Source organism: Coloeus monedula, assembly GCF_965178545.1.
Source record: "Coloeus monedula genome assembly, chromosome: 2".
Lineage (NCBI taxonomy): Eukaryota > Metazoa > Chordata > Aves > Passeriformes > Corvidae > Coloeus > Coloeus monedula.
The window spans coordinates 84,514,230-84,535,665 of record NC_138782.1 but is presented as its reverse complement, the minus strand read 5'-3'; the positions used below and the strand labels follow the sequence as shown (position 1 = coordinate 84,535,665).

Below are 21,436 nucleotides of genomic sequence, written 5' to 3'. Positions count from 1 at the left end.
GAATGTTTTAAAGAAACTCGCTAGTAGGAAATGTAAGTGGGCTTTTTTGTGTTGTTTAATACTCCAAGTGTCACTTCATTCTTTAAAGGGTTAGAACAGAGGAGGGGGAAAGGGGAGGAAGCCTTACTTAATTTGTTGCATATGTCCCAACGTGTTATACAACTAAGTGTATTATACCAGAAAACTAAAGCAGTCTGCACTCCAGCAAACTCTGTGTAACTCAAAATAGGAGAATAATCTGGCCACAAGAAGACAAAATTTTAGTGAAACTTCCTCTCATATTATATATACACACACTTTACAAGCTACATCGAGTGTCCTTTCATATTCCAAAAGAAATACATTGTAGACACCAAACATACTGTACTTTTACTTAAAGGCTTCATCAAACCATATGTGCAGACACTTGAGAAGACGAGAGTGTCAAGCTTCCTAGGGTCCTAGAGTCAAAGAAATTCTGCTGCCCCCCACTGCTAAGTAAGTGCACTCCTTCCACAGGGGGCAACATCTGCCGATCCGTCATGGTTCCACTTGGTGAGGACCCCAAGAAACTTCCTTGGGAAGAAACGATTTTCTCAGGACTGGCAGCCAGTTTAGGGGATGTGGAAAAGTTATATCCATAGAGCGCACAGGGACTGTGCAGTCTAAACGTGTTGTAGGAGCCTTGGTGGGTTTGATTAGCAGTAAAAGCATTGCTGGATGGGGAAGGCATGATGTACTGGAGCTGTGGAGACATCCCTGAAATCTGCATGGATAAGCCAGTCTGCGGGCAGCTGAATGCATCCCCTTCATTGCCACTCATAGACATATTCACAGTTGTGCTACTCGACACACCGACATAGGAGGGAGTCCTTGGGGGTGCAAAGGTCTCACTGGTCTGGTTCGTGAGCCGGTTGTAGGTTTCAGCCAAGGAAGTGCTGTATCTGTTCAGGGTCAAGCCTGAGCGGGCACAAGCTGTGTAGTCAGCTGGAGCAAGGGTACACAGCTGGCTAGTGTTGGGACTGAGGTGGAAGGCTGGAGATGAGCAAGGGGAACCTGGTAGAAGGTGAGGGTGGGTAGATGGCACTCCACTGCCAGATCCCTGGAGTAAAGTAGAGGAACCTGCATTTCCTGGAAGAGAATATTACAGTGTAAGAAGCACATTGGGAAAGGTCCATTTCCTAGGTAACAGATCAAGACCTTTGCCTTTTATAACAACCCTTGAGATGGAATCCAAATCAAATAAATTAAAAACTTTTACATACATGTGCAGGAGGATGTGTGAGTAAACCACATGCATATATCTAAAGAAACACCTTGACCAAGAAAGAGAACCGAAGTTACATTTTTACAGCCATCACTCAGTACTTAGAGCTCCTGCCCAAAAGGTTAACTGCTCCTTATATGACATGGAAGGAAATTGCATGGCAGTCAAGATGTAACCAAGTGAGTACCACATCACAGGATGCCTTCTTCAAAATTATGATTTTTGGCTTGTCTATGCTCTTGCTACAGTTCAGAATGGGTTTCAAGCGCTCTCTGCCTGACTGTCACTGTCAGAGCACCACCTGAGGAACCAGCTCCTTAGCTCAGATGACAGAGGCTCTCACAGATAACAGCTTTAGGAAAGTTCCCAACTTCAGAACAAAACTTCAGAACAAAAAATTTCTGACTTCAAACCAGAAAATTCTGAGAACAACCAAAAGGTTCAGAACAACTTCAGGAAAAGTGTAGGCTGAACACTGTGCATAGCTGCTTCATTCCTTGAATAGGTAGATTTGGAGTCAACTGTTTGCAAATTGTTAATTTACTGATATCAGAACTTTTTACTTTACAAATCCCAGTGCTGAATGCTCCTGAAAGCACACTGCTTGCTACAGGTGAAGCCTTTTCTCAGGACTGAAAGTTTCCCAGCTGCAAGAAACATTTCCTTTTCTTAAAAGATTGTATCTTCCTGAAAACTCAGCGTAGAAAAATTTACTGGAGCCTTTTATAGTCTTCCGGGCAGAAGACACTTGAAAAGGAAGACCTCCTGTTTACGAATCATATTAACAATCAAGCAGCCTGATGCTGCAAAGAAATAAATGTTGTCCATAAGCTAACAGTTGATCATAATAGCTGAGGTAGTAAAAAGAAAAATACATTATTAATGAACACTGCCTGCTGCTTCTTCTCTGTTAACAGGATACCACAAGCACAAAGCACCATTAGACACTGCCACATTACAGAAATCCTGGTATAAGACATATTTTTCTTTTAATCTCAATCAATGCCTCCACTACCTGAAGATGGGCACTTTCAGCATTAACAACCAGGACAAATTTCAAATGGGGTCTTTCGGAAAGTCTCTACGTCCAAGGTATAGGTGACTACAGATTTTGCAAGGATCCCAGTTTCCATCCTCAGAATATCAAGAGTAACTTCAACAATCTTCTTAACCTCAGGTAACAGCAGAAAAGGAAGTGAGACGTTCATAGCAGCAGTTCCTGTGCTCTCAAACAATGCTCCTACATACAAACAGCCAATGAAGCTGGTCTTTTTCCTAAACAGATTGACTGCATCGTCAGTTGCCTTTCAATCTTACCGAGTCTTACAAGGGATTTCAGGTCTCAATCTAACTTCTCATTAAAGGCCTCTCTGATGAGACCACCCCTCACCCCCATGCTCCACCCAAAACTTTGCCAACACTCACTCAGTGTATCTCTGACTTGGCACAAAACCTTTTAGTTGCCCACATCAAGGACTGATGCTCAAGATTTCTTGAAGGAGTGAACTAAGAAGCTGACAAAAGTGATTTTCTGAATTTCTGGATTTTCTGGATTTTTGCTCTGAGGAGCTTTAACAACTTTGCAGTCAATATATTATCAAGAAAGCAGACTGGATGTTTGTAAATTTGGTAGCACAAAATGTGAAGAATTGGGAGCAATATGTCTGATTTAGCTAGGAAAAGGCTGAGAGGTTTTCTACATGCATTGGCGTACTCTGGAAATAAAAGAACTCAGAAAAGAGTACAGAGATTCCATTCTCTGTCCAAATAGGCCATTTAAATATTTTTCTCACTTATGACACTACCTGCACAATGGGGAAAGTGGAAACAAAGAGGTTTCCAACAAAGAGTAAGGAGCAGGAAAAAGCAAAATGGAGAGGAGATCCAATTTTTTAAGCTCTAGGATGCAGATAAAGTTTGTTGGCCCACTTACTGAACAATTTACAGGTCTTTAAGAATCAAGAAGGGGTTCTAAGAAGAAAAAAAATTAAGCGCCCTACTATTTTTTCTTTCCTTTTGAGAACGTTTCTATTCTAATTCCTTTTTTTTTTTTTTTCTTAAAGACACAAGTGATTCCTACACTGGGATTTGGGTGTGTACAACAGAAGTCATCTGTAAGTGATCTTTACCTTTTGTAACTAGCCAGAGCATAATTCTAAGGAACAGGTTGTTTGATTCTTGTCTAACTGGCATTCTCCTCCACATGTGATCTGATTTTTGTTTACAATCTAACATTTTTATTCCCACAGTGGTTGAGTTAGCATTCGTTTTCTAACTTAGAATAACTGATATGGGGGGATGGGTGCACTGTGGTTAGTTGGTTGTTTCTGTCTTGCAAGTAACACAATTACCTAGACTTACGTAAGGTATGATGGGCAAAGCTTCATCTTCTTTTGTTTTTTGTTTTGAAAGAACACAAAGACAATTGTTACCTTGTTTGGGTATCCCAGGTATATCCTCAAATGTAAGCGTCCTCAGGGAAGGTCTCCAGAAGGCGTAAGACTCTACCAGAGCTTCCAGTCCCATTCTATTTAGAACAAAAGAATCATGGTGTCATGAAAGCAACCTGTATTTTGCCACACATCTCTGGATACTCTACCTCAGAAACATATAAAAATTAGTAAAATTTCAGGATTATTTTGAAGTTGACTTTGCATTTTAGAAAAGAGCCTTACAGCCTATCCATGAGACCACAGAGACCTGCAATCACTAGGCTGACACCACACAAAGTGTTGTCCAATTCCACATGCCTGGCTCTCTATTTCAATATTTTGGGCCTTTTGGGACGGCTGTTTGAGTGGGAAGACTTGGCTAAAACAATGCTAAATGTTTTGCTAGTATGATATTTCTTAAAGAAATCATCCAGAGGGATGATCTGCTATTTCTTCCTCGAAAAAAGGTAATCCACTGACAACTTCTATTAAAACAGAATCCCCAGTCATTACTGATGAGCTGGAAAATCACACTCAGAACATCAGCAAGGCATGGGCGTACAGATATTTTGCTACTAAAATCACATATAAAGCAACGTTGTCTTGGTTATTACCTGCTAAGCAAAATGCCTTTAGAAACTAAAAGTCTTTGTTTATTTTCTTGCCAGTGTCCTGAGAAAACAGAAGTGACTGTGTAGACAATGGTGGCAGACACTAATTAGAAGAATCTCTGTTTCCTGAATGTAAAGGCCCATTTGTTTTCTGACAATTATTTATGAATAATGCACCTCAGAGGTATATATGCTTAGAGGTATAATTTTGGTGTTATTTTTGGCTGCTGGGCCCCAGAGGCCTGTTAAGTGTCAGCATCAGGCACACACCAAATACAAGGGCTTGCCTTCGAGCAGCAGCACTTTGTAAACTTGAATTATGCAAATAGCCCAATGTGAAGCAACCAACATGTTCTGATACTGCTCCTTCCAGCAGGAGCACAAATGTCTGTCAGGAAACATTTATGAAGCATTTATTAGCTGAACCTGGACTAAAAAGATAGCCTTAATTTTCTGCAGTAATGGTGAATTTTCATTTCTAGTTAAAGTGGAGATAAAAGCCACCTCCTGGAGGAGTGTAGCCAAGGCGATAATTTATACAAGATGCCTTCGAACAATTTCCACATTTTATCACCACCCTAATTTGCGCTATCAAATGCCCAAGTTTATTTAACAAAACAGTTATGTTTTTCCCAAAGTATTTAAAGGGAGAAATTCTGGTCCTTTCCTGAGTAAAAGTTTTTATAGGGTCAAACTTAAGGCCCACCTGAAGAATGAAACTATTCTCAGCACATAAATTTTGTTGCACTTTGCAAATGCACAGGGAATGTTTTTAAAAGGTGAAGCTACTGATTTCTGTAAAATAGCCTGTGGGACTGAACAGGAATGACCTAGAAGGGCATATTTTTAACTAAACAGAATTACTGCATGCAGCAGTGCAGACTAAGATAGCTGCAATTATTAAAGCAATACTGAAAAGCTGGGTATAATTTTACCACAGTATTTTTTTAAACTTGTTGCAGACTAAAATGCCTCAATGATAAACCTACCAGCTAGAACAATGAGAGTAACAGAACCTTAACATTTAATTTCAGTATTTAGTAACAGAGTAAATTAATAATGGACTGAATAAATGCATAGAAATTTTCCTTGACAATTAAAATTCTGAGCTGAATTCCCAAACACACTTACCCAGTAATACAGACTATAAAAGAAAACAGCAATACCGACCTCAGTAAAGCAATGTCAATTTGCAGCAAACAAGAGTTTGCAGAGTCAATTCTGTAACGAGTGTGTTTGTAGAGTAAAAGCACTCAGACCTCATTTAAAGGCTGCTCCAAAACATTTTACAGATGATGGCTCTTCCTTCAGGACTGGCCTTCTTAATCCATTTCCATAAAAAATAACTCTCTTCCATACAAAATATCCAGCTTTTTTTCTAATGCCTGAACCAGACTATTCTTAGCAGCCAAACAAAAAACACCTCTCTGGATACACCCAGTCCCATAACTGTATTTGTGCGGTTGCAGATGCAGTACTCTTACACTCTCCTCAGGTAATACCAGAGCTGTCCTGCCATCTTAAGACCTGTTCAAAACTGGTTTCTGAACAATTCTTTCCTTTCTGTTTTAAAGGGTATCTTCTCGTTTCATATAACATAATGGAGGAAATTCCAAGTCTACCTAAACTTGTACGCTTCAGAGGATCAGGATTTCACACTTCTTAGGAAGTTCCTTAGTACTTATCTTATAGTTCTGCAAAGAGCAAGCGTAACAGAGACACTGTCTATGAGAGAGAGCTTTCAAACAGGGCACGTATGGCAACCCTTTTCTTCCTAAAGTACACAGAGCATGTTTTGCTTCAGACACTGCATTTACCTGGAAGCTGCTGTTCACTTAATTTCTAACTAGAAGGCTACAAAGGACTGCCAAACTCTATTTATGTCAGTGCCTGGGACATCCCATTTGGGCTGCAGAGCATGGGTAATTATTTCTTGCTAGAAGACAAAATCTCAAAGATACTGAAAAGATACTTAACAGTGAATGCCTGTAAGTCTTTACAAAAACCTTATCCTTTCTGTAAGTATTCATCTTCTAAAAACTACTCTCATTTGCTGTCCAGTCTCAGCTTGCATGTAAATCAGGTGTAGGCACAAAACAGGCTTTAATGCTGTAGCATCTGCTAACAGACAAGCTCATTAAAGTAACTATCAAAAAGAAACTCTCTGATCATTCCTACCAGCACACAGTCTGCTCCCTTCTCTGCAAGGCTTGTCATAAATATAGCAGCTGCAGACACCAAACACAATGTGGTTGCTGGAACTGAAGTATAATATACACCACAATAAAATACTGCGCTTTTTTAGCTGAAATGGTTTAACATACAATTCAAAGCAGGCTTAATTAGCTTGCATTAAACAGTCGTTGGGTAAAATACCTCATCAACCCTGGCAGCCCAGACCAGACCCAAATCTCCGCTTTGCACTACTCAGATTTCCCATTGCAATTTTGAAAGATTCATGGATCAAGAGAGAATAAGCAATTAATCAGTCCATCCACAACAGAAGAGGTGGAAACCAGTCTCATTTCAAGGTCTTCTATAGCCTGCTAGAAAAGGTATTCACCTAGGAAGTGGATTTAAAACTTCTTAGACTAAGTAGACCCTTGAACACAGGTCTTCCACCTCCTAGGCAAGTATTCTCAACGTAAGGTTACTGCACAAAGCAGTTTCTCCCCCTTTAGGAGGAAACAAGCCGTCCATCTGTGCTATATGCCACTTCCATGCAAGAGAACCTGGGCTTAGAGTTTGACAAGGGTATCTGTAACTTGTGTCTCCAGCCAGGAGAAAGAGAAGATTTCAAGCTCAGCATGAAATCACGGACCTGAGGATACATTAAGTCCATTTGCAGCCTTCATGGTATCTCACTGCTTCCACTGAAAGGAAACTTGAGTTCATGAGTGCCAGCCTGTTCTTGACCTAGATGGTCAGAGGTGTAACAAAGTGAGCTCACCATAGAGAACATTACTGAGTGGTTCCTCAAGGAGTACGAGCTCTCAAATTAGTTTGTCTCTAAGTACAAGTGTTCACCTTGAACAGCCTTCACAAACTGATTCTGTCAGCAGGAACAAGCCCAGCTCCTTCCCAACACCTACCTGTTACGGCCTGAATCTCTAAAGCCTTTGGCGAATGGATTCCTATCAATCTTCAGACGAGTTATCTGTGAATATGATTAAGAGAAATTATTATCTTTCAACTTAGGTAAGTAGCAGAGAAAACAACTCTTCTGACAGAAGTAAGCTGACAATAGAAACATCTTCATATTTGTGTGGTTTAAGATGGTTGTCCTGAAACAGCAAAATAAGGACCAATCTTCTGATCATTATTTTTACAGATCCCCAGAGAAACTAATAGGTATTTAAAGTTGCCAAATGGCAGTTGGAATTACTGAGAAAAACTTCAGGCAAATTTCATTTTTCACCTAGGAGAGTACACTGACTGCAATAAAATTTAAATTAAATTTTATTTCTGTACTGGTCAAGAAGGAAATGTGAAAAGAAAGATTATCTCTAGGTTATTATCCTCCATAAAAAAGACACCAAACCAACCGATCAACCAAAAAACCCAGCAAAATACAGCCCACCCCAAATAACTGTAATTTATTTTAATAAATGGGAAAGTCACCAAATACTTATATTTCAGTATTTACGTGGCTCTCCTGCCCTTCTCTTTGTAAAGACATCAATGCATATGTAATTTCAAAAAATACAGCTGCAATAATTTATATGGAATTAATAAAATGTCACAACACTCACTGTGGTGTCATTATGTCTGCTAATACTTCAACAAGAGGTAGAAACAGCTGAGTGATACAACCTGCAGTTTACTTTTGACTTTGAATCAGTGTGGATCCAGATAAATTGCCCATAATAATATAAGTTGTATGCAGTTAATAAAAACTACTGAAACTTTCTTCAGAACTCAGCTTCTCTGTTAAGGTCCTGGGAGTATTAAAAGCACTGGAGTCAGGAACAAAAGTGCTTTAAAAATTCTATCCAGACACATATCTACATTTAAAGGTATAGAAACACCTTTAAAAATTAGACTGCTCTTTGCCTTGTTCTTCAATGCTATATTTATAATCAAGACACCATTAAGCATGCTAATTAGACTGTGTGATCTCCATAATAAGAATGATTTTTTACATGCAGCATCTCTGAAGTCTCAGCTATAGCCTCCAGGCACTGCAGCAATACTACCAGTGAAAGCTACTTGTACAAAAAGGGTTTAGATAATTTTATTTTAATAAGAATTACAATAAAACTATTTGCTTTTCTCCTATCTTCTATGTCTCTGGACTGCTCTGAAAAGCCTGTAAAGTGCTAATCAGAAAGCCCAAATTACCTGTTGATTTTGGTATGCTGTGACAGTAGTGAAAACTGTCTCTGGAAAGGAGAAGGCTTTCACCCCTTCTCCTGAAGGGATGGGCTTGACAGGGGACAGATCATCACCACAGTCTTTTCGGATGACGTGCACACGAGGCTGGTATTTATGCATAGAGTGAAGGATAATCTACATAGTCATGAAAGGAAAAAGATAACATTTATTAGAAAGGACACCCTGCTGTTTCAGGACTAAGAGCTTTTTGGAACAGGTTATGGTATGTGTTTACCATGCCACTTACTGGAAATCAAATGTTTTCTTTAACCTCTGAAGGTTCTTGTTACAGTAGTCTAATCCCTGTGCATTTATGTTATTGCCAACCCTAAGCATTTAAAAATTACGACTCAGGAGCTCCAAATTCAGAGACTGGCTCAATTGAAACTGGCTCAAAAAAATGAGGAAAAAAAAAGAGAGAAATCAGGAGTGAAGTCTAAGTCCCACTGGAATTATGAAAGTTTTGTCACTTTTTTCCACTGAAGTCTGGATTTGATCTAACAGGATTAACAGCAGCAGAAATTTGCCTTTTGTTTTTGGAACCTTCAGGATATGCTATCGGAGCAATTTTTTCCTTATATCCCAAAGGCTGGAAACAAGTCTTGGTTGGAACACAAGCTGAGACTCTCACACTTTGAAGAAGCATAAACTTAAGAGTAAAATGATACCAAAATCCAAAACTCCAAAGTGTTAATAGGAATCGATTTATAATACAAACGATGAATTTCAATAAACAAACCCCTCCCAACATACAAAAACTCAATCAAAAATAAGTTATAAAAGAGAAGTGGATGAACTCATAGTGCATAAAATTAAACACACAAATACCTCTTGGTACTGCATCACAATTTTAGAGAAGATTGCAAATACAGAATTTTTCCTCTATTTTACTCCACTTCAGCTAACCACTATTAAAATAGAAGATTTCAATAAAAAAATTTTTAAGTTTAACTATTATTGTTGGAAGCCCTAAGAAATTAGTAACTTGATAAATAAATAGTCCTATGGCTATTGGCCTGTGGAACTACTAATCAACATTCTGGGGAAGCTTTTTAATTTCCTGCTCCTTGAGTAGCCTCAGAGTGTACGTGTGCTCAAGCACTGAACAGAGCCCCTATGCCAGACACTGTGGAAGTTCATTCACCCAAACGATATAGAGGACATTACATTCATTTGGATAAACTAGAGTTTGGTTAGTTTAATACACTTGGTCCTGGCCAGATTACATGACCCTGTTTTGGTAAGGCAAGTTTCTGGATAATCAGGGGTTTTATTAGCCTTTGAGTAAGGATTTGACAATGACATCATAGGCTCCATTTAATTTGCCCAGGGAGTGCCCTATGGGTGTTCTCATACGAAGTCTTTTTCGAGTTTCTGAAATCTTGAACAGAGTAAGATTTTTTATCATGCAAAAGTGTTTTCTCTTTTACAACACTCCTTCCAGTTCTCCAGTGGCAAAGATCTACAAAATGAAAATGTGGAGAGGACAGCACATTCCTCATCCTGTTTTCCTGTGAACACCGAGTGGTACCAGGGGAGATACTGGTGCAACAGAAAAAGACGTGATCAAGGAAAGATGTTTCACTATTCAAACCCCCTGCAACTCTGTGCCTTGCCATTTGTCTGGATGCCACTGAGCACTCCACATTCTGCTCCCACATGGATTACTTGACCCCATCAGCTCTGTGGTGCAAACTACTGCTTGCCCACACATCAGCGATAACACTGGCAGCCACAAAGAGCTCTGCTCACACGTCAGAACAAGTGAAATCAAAGCAGCACGGAGATGAACATCTCCCACTCCTTATCTGGGTGGCTATTACAGCTAAACTGATCCATGTCATCCCCTAAGAGACACGTGTCTGGCCCTGTCCTATACTGAAATTTCCTGTGCTGACACACTGTTTGGCAACTAGCAAATCTGTAGCAATAATCTTTTTTCTTGATTTTGTACCATGTCTTCTAACAATGGGATCTTTGTTAGTGATCTGAAGGACTCTGAACTCTAAAAAATGCATAACTGTAAAGCCCCTGTGAATTAAAGAGCAGCATATGAATATAGGACATAAAAGGAGAAGGAGATACAACATCCACTCCAAAACCATTTTAGCTTTATTATTCAAAACATCACCTAAAGCTACTGTGAAGAAAAAGTTAACAAAAAGGAGATTCTGGCTTTTCATTTCACAGTGCTTGCACATTTAAAAGCACCAACAGGATCTAACAGTTTATGTGCAGAAACAGCAACTTTTCCTTCATGCCCTTAAAATCCAACACCAAAAAACCCCAATCAGAAGTCCTGCTGTGTTCCCAAATATGAACTGGAATTACATTCAACTCACAGTTGAAGAGCCTGCCTCTCTCTACAAAGCCCTCTCAGAACAAGATCAAAACACTTCATGGGGGAACAAACCTCTGTCACAAAAAGTAAAATTATATTTTGGCCACAGCAGCTGTCAAGAAATCACAATCAAACAGAAGACGCCGCAGAAGGGACCCCACAGGTAGGAGGCAGAGCAAAGGCGACCAGAGCACCTACAGGCACACAAAGCTGCAATCACCTTTGCAATGGCTTCTGAGAGCTGCTGCCACAATGAGGCCTCAGAGCCGACCCTGAGCATGAGCACCACTGTGGCACAACCATCTCAGCCAGAACAAATGAGAGCCAGATACTCCTTCACAGGGGAGATGCCAATCCTCCAGCAACTGGGCAGTGCCAAGAGTACACAGTCACCTCCCCACCACTGGCACGGTCCTGGCTGCTGTTTTTGCCAAAAATCCTCCTTTATCCTCCCTCCAAAGCACAAGCATTCAAGCTTTCTGCAGTCAGGGAAGTGTGTGGGGCTGAGGAGCACGGATTCCCTCTGTACTAAGACAAAAACTGCAAGTGCAAATGCTGACGTTTCACAGCTTTTCATTGTGACAAGAACATATAACTGCCCACTGACTGTAAGCAGAGCTCTCTACTTGGAGCCAAGTCTGGGCAGAGTTACAGTCCGCCTCTGCTTCCAGCCTCGCCCCACTTTCAAATGGGGAAAAAAACCCACCCCAACCACCAAGGAACAATTAACACACTAACAGCCTCATTTTCACTAAAAGCTAAAAGATGTTCCTCTGCATCAAAAAATAGTCAGTTGAAAAGCATGGAAAATAGCATAAAAAATATTGACTTTTCCCCTCTACTGAAATTCAGTTTAAAAACTGCATTGAAATAGAAAAATTACCCAGCTCTAACCAGCCGGAAGGAGAGACTGCTTTTGCAATGCAGCACTCACTCCACAGATGAGAGAGGGATGAGAGGCATTAACAAAGAGCATCCAGACCACGCACATTTCAGTGACAACTGCAAAATCCAGGTTTACTTTTCCTTAGCATCACAGTTTAGATGAAAGACACAAAAGCCACAGTGCATGTCTTAACGACTCTATAAGAATGCAGTGTTTCCAAAGCAGGGAATTCACCCTGGAACTCCCTTTTGAGATCAGAAACACACAAGGAAAACATGTCTGTACAAATTTTGCCTCATCTCCTCAGACTGCAAGTGGAACCCATGTATCAGAGAGCATCCTATGTGCAATATGACTTCAAAATCTCTCCGCTGAGCAGCACTATAAAATTGCGTAGTCACAAACTCCCACTTGAAATATGAAAATAGCAGCAGGCAGCACAAAATCTGGAAAGCACTGGGGCAGTGAGTCTCTTAGAGATGGCTTATCTACTTTCTCAGAATGCTAATCCCAGGGCAACACAGTGCAAAGGGAATGAACAGGCTGCCACCAACTACTACAACAACATAAATACTGTGCAGGAACTCTACCTTAGTGCCTATTTCCAAATACTGTCTCTATTCCCACAGACATGGGCCACTTCTCTCAGACATTCTGAGAGTTAATACTCTAGAATAGGTAAAAGGGGTCTAGACTGATATCATGCAAGCTCCCTACCTCAATGCCTGCAAGACCAAACCTACGCCTGGGATTTCAACACAACTACTCTGCAAAAGCTTACGCCTTTCACAAGCACAGGAAGCATAAAGGAACAATTCCAACAGGGATTAAGTTGCCAGAACCAGAAAGCAGGGAAAGCATTCCCAAAGAACAACAGCTAAAGCCCAACGCTGCTTGGTGGAAACGCACCAAGGCTTCTCTGAGCCACTCTGCCTAAACACGAGAGGTAAAACCCCCACTTTCTAATAATCTAAAATATACCCCATGTTCCATACAGGGGTGGGAGAGTCAGAACATCTGATATAAGAACAAATATTAGAGGGACAGCCTTGACTCCTAGCTCTTCTAATTCACCATCCGTCCCCTGGTACCCTCCTGAGAAAAATGGTTTCCTCCTGCTTATGAGAAACAATTGGTTTTTTATATTCATCACAAAATATGATTATTCATTTTCCACTATTGCTAGAGGCTTTCAGAGGCTACATAGCTTTTTCAATACAGCATTCCACACTACCATAGCTTTAAAAGAAAAAATGTACCCATTGGAAGAGACACTTTTCTGCTTTCTGCTTTTGCCTTTTCTGGTAATTATGAATGACATGTTTGCAATTTCCCAGATTTGAGAAATATGAAATTATTTTACAGTCATCCTTCTTTTGTCCTTTTATTTTAATACTTAAATTTCCATTTTGGGGAGAAGGGGTACTGCCATAACTCTGAATCAGTTCAATGTGTCTCAAATCACTGTACTTGAGCTTCACTTCACTCATTTCCAAGCTGAAATACTTAACTAAAGACCAGAAAATTTATATCCCCCCATATTACAAATAACAGTGTGCTGTGTACACTCCACAGGTTTCAGTTCAGAACAAAAACAAAGCTAAAATCTGGGATGGAAAAGTACAGTAACACGATTCTCTGCGTAGCTGAGATTTTATCGCAGGGCAGCTTGCAACTGCAAGTGCACGGGTGGACCACAGTACCCACAGACCATCCCTCTGCATCCAGCGTGTACAAAAACCAGCTCCCTGCTGGAAAAGCAACATTTTATCCATTTGCATCTGCTTCACTTTCAGAGCCCTTACAATAGGCTCAGGATTCAGGGAAAACAACTCCCACTTGAGAGGAGTACCAAATACACGAATGCTGGGGAAACTAAGGGAATTTCATATGCTAACCTTAACTCAAAAGGATGCTGCCAAGTAAGACTCCATAACTGTAATTCTGGAAAGAAGAAATATAAAACCTCTTTTGTACTATCCTAAGAAAAGCATTGTTAATTTCAGTGAATACCCCCACATTTCTTTTAAGGAAGAACAAAATAAAATTATGAAAACTACTGTACAAATGGAAGCCTTTTTATCCTTGTTATCACATTTGCTAGCTCAGCCACTCTCCTGTATTCCTGCCTCTGTTAATCTCATTTGCAAACACAAATGAGGGGAAAAATCTCAGACTATGTATTAACAAAATACTTGGCTCAATGTCAGAGTTGCAACCATAAAGAAAGACGAGTGCGTTATCTTTGTGCTCTGTGCCAGGTATGTTTTCTTTCACTCCTTTCCTTGAAGGACAAAGCATCTTGGTTAGTAAATTGGTTTATGCTAAGGACAATGGAATCCACATCCTGTCTCAAAACTTTCCTCCAACATCTTAAAACTCCACCACTTGGAACTTGATGCTCCTTCTGAAAGGATGCCAACATTTGCCATTTATTACAGGGGTTTGTAAAATCAAAGACTTCACCCTGACTAAAAAAAAATCTCATTTTTTAATTATTTCTTAAGGTGTCAAGTAAAACTATTTTAAGGATTGCTGGAATGATACTGGCTTACATCTGTCATGTTTCAACAGTTTTGAAGAGAAAAGGAAATATTAACATAACACATTTTGTCACATTAGATAATGTCATAACTAAACAATTTAGAACTTGCAAACAGAACACTCATACTGCATACGTCTTCGCCAGTTTTTTCAGAAGTAATGAGCCTCAGCTGTGAGAGGGTCTTGCTTCATAAGGTATGTAATAAATCATCATCGGAGCAAACCCAGCTCCCATGTTGTTTGTCTTTGACTGCAATTATTAACACCTCACGGGGTTTCACACAAACGCTTAGGTTAAGAAAATACTTAAGTGTATTTTTATTCATGTGAAGTTATTACACACTATTAATGTTTCTTCTAGCCACTTGTGAATTTAAGCGTCCTTTTCGATCGTAGCAGAAGTTGCGAGTAACACGCTTGGTGGGAAATACTGAGAGCAATTCTGCCCCTCTGTATTAGGCAATTTAGCCTTGTAAAGTCTTACTTTGCAGAAGGAGTTCTCTCTTTGAGGGGGGAGTAAAACAGCAGGCTCTAATAAGCAGTTAATTATTGGAGCAGAAAGTAAGCAGATTTTAGATCTGGACAGTAAAATTCCAAAACAACTCTGAAAAGTCAAGCCTATTTCTGGCACCCTGAAGCTGCACGTCAGAGCCTCTCAGGGCTGAGCAATGTGCCTACACATAATGCCACTTGAAGAGCAAGTACTCACATGCCCTTGATCATCCAGCTCGTTATTGGTAAGCTTCAGTTTGTCAAAGCTGATCACTTGTCTCATCCATGTCTCCCCCGAGGCAGGTGAATCAGGGTGAATATAAACACGAGGCGGCACCGGGGAGTCAGCATTACCAGCCACCATCCACTTGGAACTATGATAAACATACCTATAAAAAGAAAACAAATACCTTTAACCACAAGCACCAAAACAATTTGTTAGACCCATTCAGCATTAATAAATTAGGGCCCATGCACATAGCAAAAACCCATCAATTAAAAAAACATGAAAGGACACAATTTTACATAAATAAAAAGATTTTTTTGTTTGTTTCAAAACGTAGTTCTGGCACCTGCACAAATAAGGTTAAAATTCATGCTCTGATGTGACCCTACTCTTCCTAAAATCACTCACAGTCTCAACATTAGCTTTCAAAATGAGCTTTAAGCTGGTGTCAGTTTAGTGACTGCTACAGGTCTGCTCTGAAAAGGCACCAGCAAACAAATCTGGTCCTTCTTTTATCAAATTGAGTAGTAATTCCATATTTGGAAGATTTATCATGTTGAATCTAATATAAGACTCTATAAATAAAGCTGTTGAAGGGAAAGAACATTATGATTGGGAAAAATAGTGAAAGTATTTGAAACTATGCCCTCGATATTTCTGTAGACCGTATTAATTGGCTTGAACAGTATTGCAAAAAGGTTAAAAAATGAAAACACAGGGTCTGTAGTTCCTTTGATAGGCCAATGCTGATGAGGTGATTTTATGACAAAAATAGTGCCTGCTTTGGTAGAAAATCTATTTTGAAGGCAGACACTTCACAAAGCAGTTTAAAAAGCGTTAATTGAAAGGGGTTTTTTTCCAAGTACAGTAAAATTCCAGTAATTCAGCCATATTTTTTAAAGAAAACAAGAAAGACTTTATCAAATCATATCTTTGAACAATTCAGTTCCTTATTAGAAAATGACAAGCAACATAATCAGAACAGAAAACAAAGTGATCCAATGCAGGTATCACTCCAAACAATTCAGATCAAGCTGCATAGTAAATTCTAGAATGGTGGTGAAATTCTCTCCTGGGGACAAATTCTTAAACCCAGATCACTGTTGTAACATTTTTAATTTACTTTACATTTCTTGGTTTATACTACATATATGCTTTCCCTAGAAAAGTAAATAAAGTTATAAATACACATAAATACACATTTAGTTATAAATACACATTTTGAGCTACAGCTTAAGCTTCCAAATATTTATAAGGTCAAATTTTGCTAGAAATCCAGACCTAGATGTGATTTTCCTCATTTCCATTAGTTTTGCTATCTGCTCTGTCAGCTAAAGACTAGACTCCGTGTGACTGCTGTCGTGTCTATGAAATTTAAAGATCTGCAAGACAGTGTGTGAAGCTGCACGAACAGCCAGAGCTGAAATAGCAGTCAGCAATACAAAGCACAGAATAGAATGAGAAGAGGCAACAAGTAAAACACGTAAAATATTAATATTTAGAGGAAAGCTCAAAGGCATGGATACTAATACATGAATACAAAAAAATTCAAGTTTGTCAGCTAAGAAAATACTGCCATTCATACAACTCTTGTTAAGTTACTTCAGTTACCTGTGCATCACGTATCACACTGTGAAGACAGTGCAGGTCAGTTTGACTGTAATTATTTTAAATGAAATGAGGTTTTAACAATTCATACTCAGAATAACTGCTTTTAATTTTTAGTATAACATTTTAATTAATTTGGGATTACTACCTTGCTTTTTCTATGAATTTATGAATTATTCAGACCTTCTAGGAACTATATGTTTAGACTGTAGTAAATTAAGTAAATGCATACATGCAACACAAGGCAAGAAAAAAGTTTTCATTTGGACTGCGCTGCACTGGTACAAAGAAAAAAAAAACATTTTTTCCTCTGTGGTACAGACAGGAAAGACTCCCCTAAATGTATATGCTGGGCATCCTCAGCCCTTTTATCTGGTGCCCCTTGTTGAAAAACAAAATCTAAAATGGTTCTAAGGTCTTATACATCCCATGAGAAAACGACAAAATAGCAGTCAATGAGGTAAGTACAGGAAAAACACAGGGCAGCGTTTGCTTAGGACACAAGGCAGCATTCCTGCAGAACCAACCTTTTAATCTTGGTCTGAAATATTCCTAGTTCTAGAATTAAATCTGCAGCGGTTTTCCCTACATTATACTAAGTATAGGTTAGAACAATCAAACCCGCAATTGGTAAAGACCTGATCCTGTCTCCACTGAACTACTCTGGCCAGGCTTCCCCCCTGGCTACTCTGGAGCATGGGATTGCATCTGTAAAGCAACACCTTGGAAATGGCTTCAACTCTCAACAGGAACTGCTGCGGGCCCAATCTTGCAAACATTTCTACAGTACCAGTGGCTTCTGCAGAGCACAACCAGCTCCCTCAATACACAACTACCCTCGAAATAGCGAATGCTTCAGGACATCATTTCTACTCCTAAACGTTCATAGAACAACCTCTTTTGTTGCTCACATCGTTCTCCAGACAATAATGCCATTAATTCTTTAAATAACAGTAATTAGAAACACTACCCCTATGAGTCTAAGCAATCAAACATCTCAGTGATAAACAGCTTTTAAATTAAATTATATAAGCAATTTGAAACATGACCAAGACAGCTTATAAGTATTTTATTCAGACATCCATGCTATTAATGTTATTAATTAATGTGAATACCATTTACCATTAGAAAATGTACATTTTCGTATTTATTTGTTAATAGGAAATAATTCCCACTGACAGGATGAGGAATAAAATATGATAACATTTCCTGACCACACTAGAACTGCCCTCTGAAAGCCAAACCTGAGCATCTGGCCTCAGTACATACACAGTGTGAGGCAAATGTATCACAAAGAGCTTCAACACAAATTTTAAGTGCTTTTGCATACTTGGTACAATATGGTCTTTTAAAATGGACTGGGTGAAAATAAGAGTCTTTAAGGACAGTTAAATGTGATCTTCTGCTAATTTATGTTGTGTTAATATTTTCTTCCAACAGCCAAGCACCCTATAGCTTACATCATATATTTTTTGCCTAAAAGCCACCATACCTGTATCTTTTGTTATCCACTGGCACAATATCCATAGCAATGTAATACTGCTGATGTGGGTCTAAACCTGAGATCTTCACTCTCATTGCGGGAAACATCCGCCTGAACATTGGAAAGAGAGAGGTCATTTTTAATACGAAACAGACTCGGGAATGGTTGTTTAGGAAAAGTAACCGCTTCGTGGGATTTTTCTCGTTCTTCCTTTTAGCCTACAGAGTCCTTTTGGACGATTATAGTTACATAGCCATGAAATGGCCCATTCGATATGTCAAAACAGATTTCCAAAGTGGATTTACTCGAACAATGCTTCATATGTTTAGGGATACGCTTTGGGAGTACAGCTATTACCACATCATTTCAATTTTATTGTTAGACAGTAAATCATTTGGGCTTGAGACTTTACTTTAGCAGTACACACATTTAAAGTCCATTTGAGATATTAGCTAGAAATGTATTCCTGGAGATGTGCAAACATCACCTCCACCCAGGAAGCCCAAGGCTTATAAAAAGGCAAATTGCCACCGAAGTTTCAACTGACAGCAGAAAATGGTGTATCATTGCTGTAGCGACGAATTAGAAAGCTAAATCCACGGTGATACAATTATAACACCGCAAGGATGCAGTTATAAAAGCCAATGTGCCATGCTCTAACCCAACAATATGGTCTTTATTGAGACGGGACTTCCTGTCTGCAACTTACTAAAGGTGAAGTGCGAGAGCTACTCTGTCTTTGAAAGGTATAGTAAAACTTCTTTATTGAAAGCAGAAACAAATCTACGAGCTAATTTCTGGAAAAAAAAAAAAAAAAAAAAAAAAGACAAAAACCAAAACGTTCAAGATTTAGATTCTTCTGTGGAGAAACGGATTAATTAACCAATTAGGTGGTTTTAACATAAAAGTGCCCTTCTTAGTTTGGCGTGCTTTTTATCAGAAAACTTCATTCTTGAAGCCAAAAAAAAAAAAAAAAAAAAAAAAAAGGTCCTGACTGCACGCTAATAAAATATTCTTCTATATTTTATAAACCTGAAAGTTATTCCAGTTTATCAGTATTTGCTGCTGTGCTAATATATATATATATATACACACACATATATTAAAAAAACCAATCAATTAAAAGTCGTTACTGGAAACAAAAATCCTATCTCCGCCATTTCTGAATAAGCAGGAGGGTAAAAACCTGACTGTGGCTGACTAGTTTTTGCTGTTATTTCAGTGCACCTGTAAGATAAAACAGAAATTCCCCGACTGGACTCTCTTAAGACAAATGTAGCTTTGTGCTGTTTAAGACTGCGTTTCAATCATTAATAAAGCCTCTCTGAAAATGCAGACGGTAGCATATGGATTCAATAAAATATGTTTTTGTAATTTCTAATAAGTTCAAATACTTTTATACTTCCCAGGTTTTTACCATGTGTAGCCCCTAGAAAGGGGAAAAGCTTCCCCCCAGAAGGGCACGGCGCTCCCAGACCTCGCCCTAATGAACAGGAAACCCGAAACGCCACATGCTCCCGTGCCCATCTAACATTATCGCCATCTACCTGCCTCGTAAATCTGGAGGGTTCCCCCGGTTTTCGCCCGCTTTGATGTGCCCGCCCGCCCCGGGAGCGCGCGGGTGGCGGCCCCGCGGTGCCGTTACCTTCCCGCCTTGGTGATGATCATCTCGGTGCCGATCTCGTGGAAGCGCTTCCAGAGCTCGGCGCCCTGCAAGTCCACCCTCGGCGCCTGCGGCGTGGGCAGCGGCGAGCCGGGCTTCGAGCCTTTGGGGGAGCCGCCGGGGGAGGCGGGCGGGGAGGCCGCCAGGAAGCCCTCCTCGCAGCCGCCTGCGGAGAGAGCGGAGGAAGCGATAGCGGCCGGGGTAGAGCGGACTTCGCGACCGGGGTACCCCTCGGCCCCGGCCGACCCGGCGCCGCGCTAGCCCGGCGGCAGCGACGGCCTGCGCTGGCCCGTCCCGGGCCGCAGCCTTGGCTCCGGGTAGCGGGCCGATGCGAGTGCCGGGACCGCGGCAGGACGGCCGGGCTGCCAGCGACGAGCCGCCCCCGGCGCCGCACCGCGCCCGCGCCGAGGCGGGCGGCAGCGGGTCCGGGGTGAGAGGCCGGCGGCGCATTTCGTTTGGCCACGGGCTTCTGTCCCGCAGCGGGAAACTGCGCTCCCGTCCGCACACAGCAAATTGCCCACACACATATATGTAGGTGTTTTGTGTGTGTATATACATATATATATATATATATGCACGTATAATTCTATACATAGTTGCATATGCATTTTCGCCAGCGCATATACACATATGTGTTGTACAAGCGCTTCTCCCTCTCCTTGGAAGCAGGGCTAGGGACAGCCCCGTGCCGTCGCTCCCCCGCGCTGCGGCACCCACAGCCCCGCCGGCAGCCGCCCTGCCCCGTGCCAGCGTCCCAAGGCCGCCGTGGATCCTCACCGCCAGGCCAGCGGGAAGGGTGGTGGGTGCCCACGCAGCGTGAAAAGACAGGGATAACGAGGAATCAGAGCGGCGATGGCAGAGAGGAAAGGGGATCCCGAGCCCGGCCGAGGAGCGGGGCCGCGGGCAGCGGCGGGGCGCGATGCGGCACTCACCGGCGGGGGCGCGGGCGGCGCAGCCCAGGTCCATTTCTCCGCAGGTCCTGCCGATGGCAGCGGCGGGGGAGCTCTTGGCGCAGCAGCCGCTGCCCCCTTCGTCCTCCGCCGCCTCGTCCTCGCCGCCCAGCTTCCGCCGCTTGGGCTGCCGCGGCGGCGGCGGCGGCTGCTGCTGCTGCTGCTTCTCGGCCCCGATGAGAGCCTCCACGGAGAAGGCGTGAGCCTTGAGGCTCATCGTGGTGCCTGGCGAGGACCGCCGCTTGTCGGCCATGCCCGCCACCCTACAGCCCGCGCATCCAGGCGCCCAGCGGCCGCCGGCACCGGCACCCGCGCCCGGCCCGCCGCGCCGGCCGCCCTCCCGTCCTCCCGACCGCGCAGGCAAGGGGCTGGGGCTTTTCCTCGCCTTTCTTTTTAAATCCGAGTTATCAGCCAAGTTGGTTGTTTTTTTTTTTTTTTTTGGGGGGGGGGAGGGGGATTGTTTTGGGGTTTTTAAAGTGGAAAAAAAATCTATTCCTTTCTGCAGATGCGTTCCTTCTCTCTCCCTCCTCCTCCTCCTCCTCCTCCTCCTCCTCCACGTTCTGCCCCGTCTGATGGGCCA

The 21,436-nt window shown here is 41.4% G+C and overlaps 1 protein-coding gene across 1 annotated transcript; it reads right to left on the bottom strand.

Moving 5' to 3' along the window:
* Positions 1 to 385: 385 nt before the first annotated feature.
* On the bottom strand, positions 386 to 21,109 carry TBX18 (T-box transcription factor 18; the record flags this gene model as incomplete). The annotated part of the gene is made up of 8 exons (XM_082300576.1): positions 386 to 1,110; positions 3,679 to 3,773; positions 7,382 to 7,446; positions 8,631 to 8,798; positions 15,144 to 15,315; positions 18,253 to 18,354; positions 19,889 to 20,072; positions 20,839 to 21,109. 8 exons carry the CDS (start codon positions 21,107 to 21,109, stop codon positions 386 to 388), a joined length of 1,782 nt encoding a protein of 593 aa, XP_082156702.1.
* Between the last annotated feature and the right edge of the window lie 327 nt (positions 21,110 to 21,436).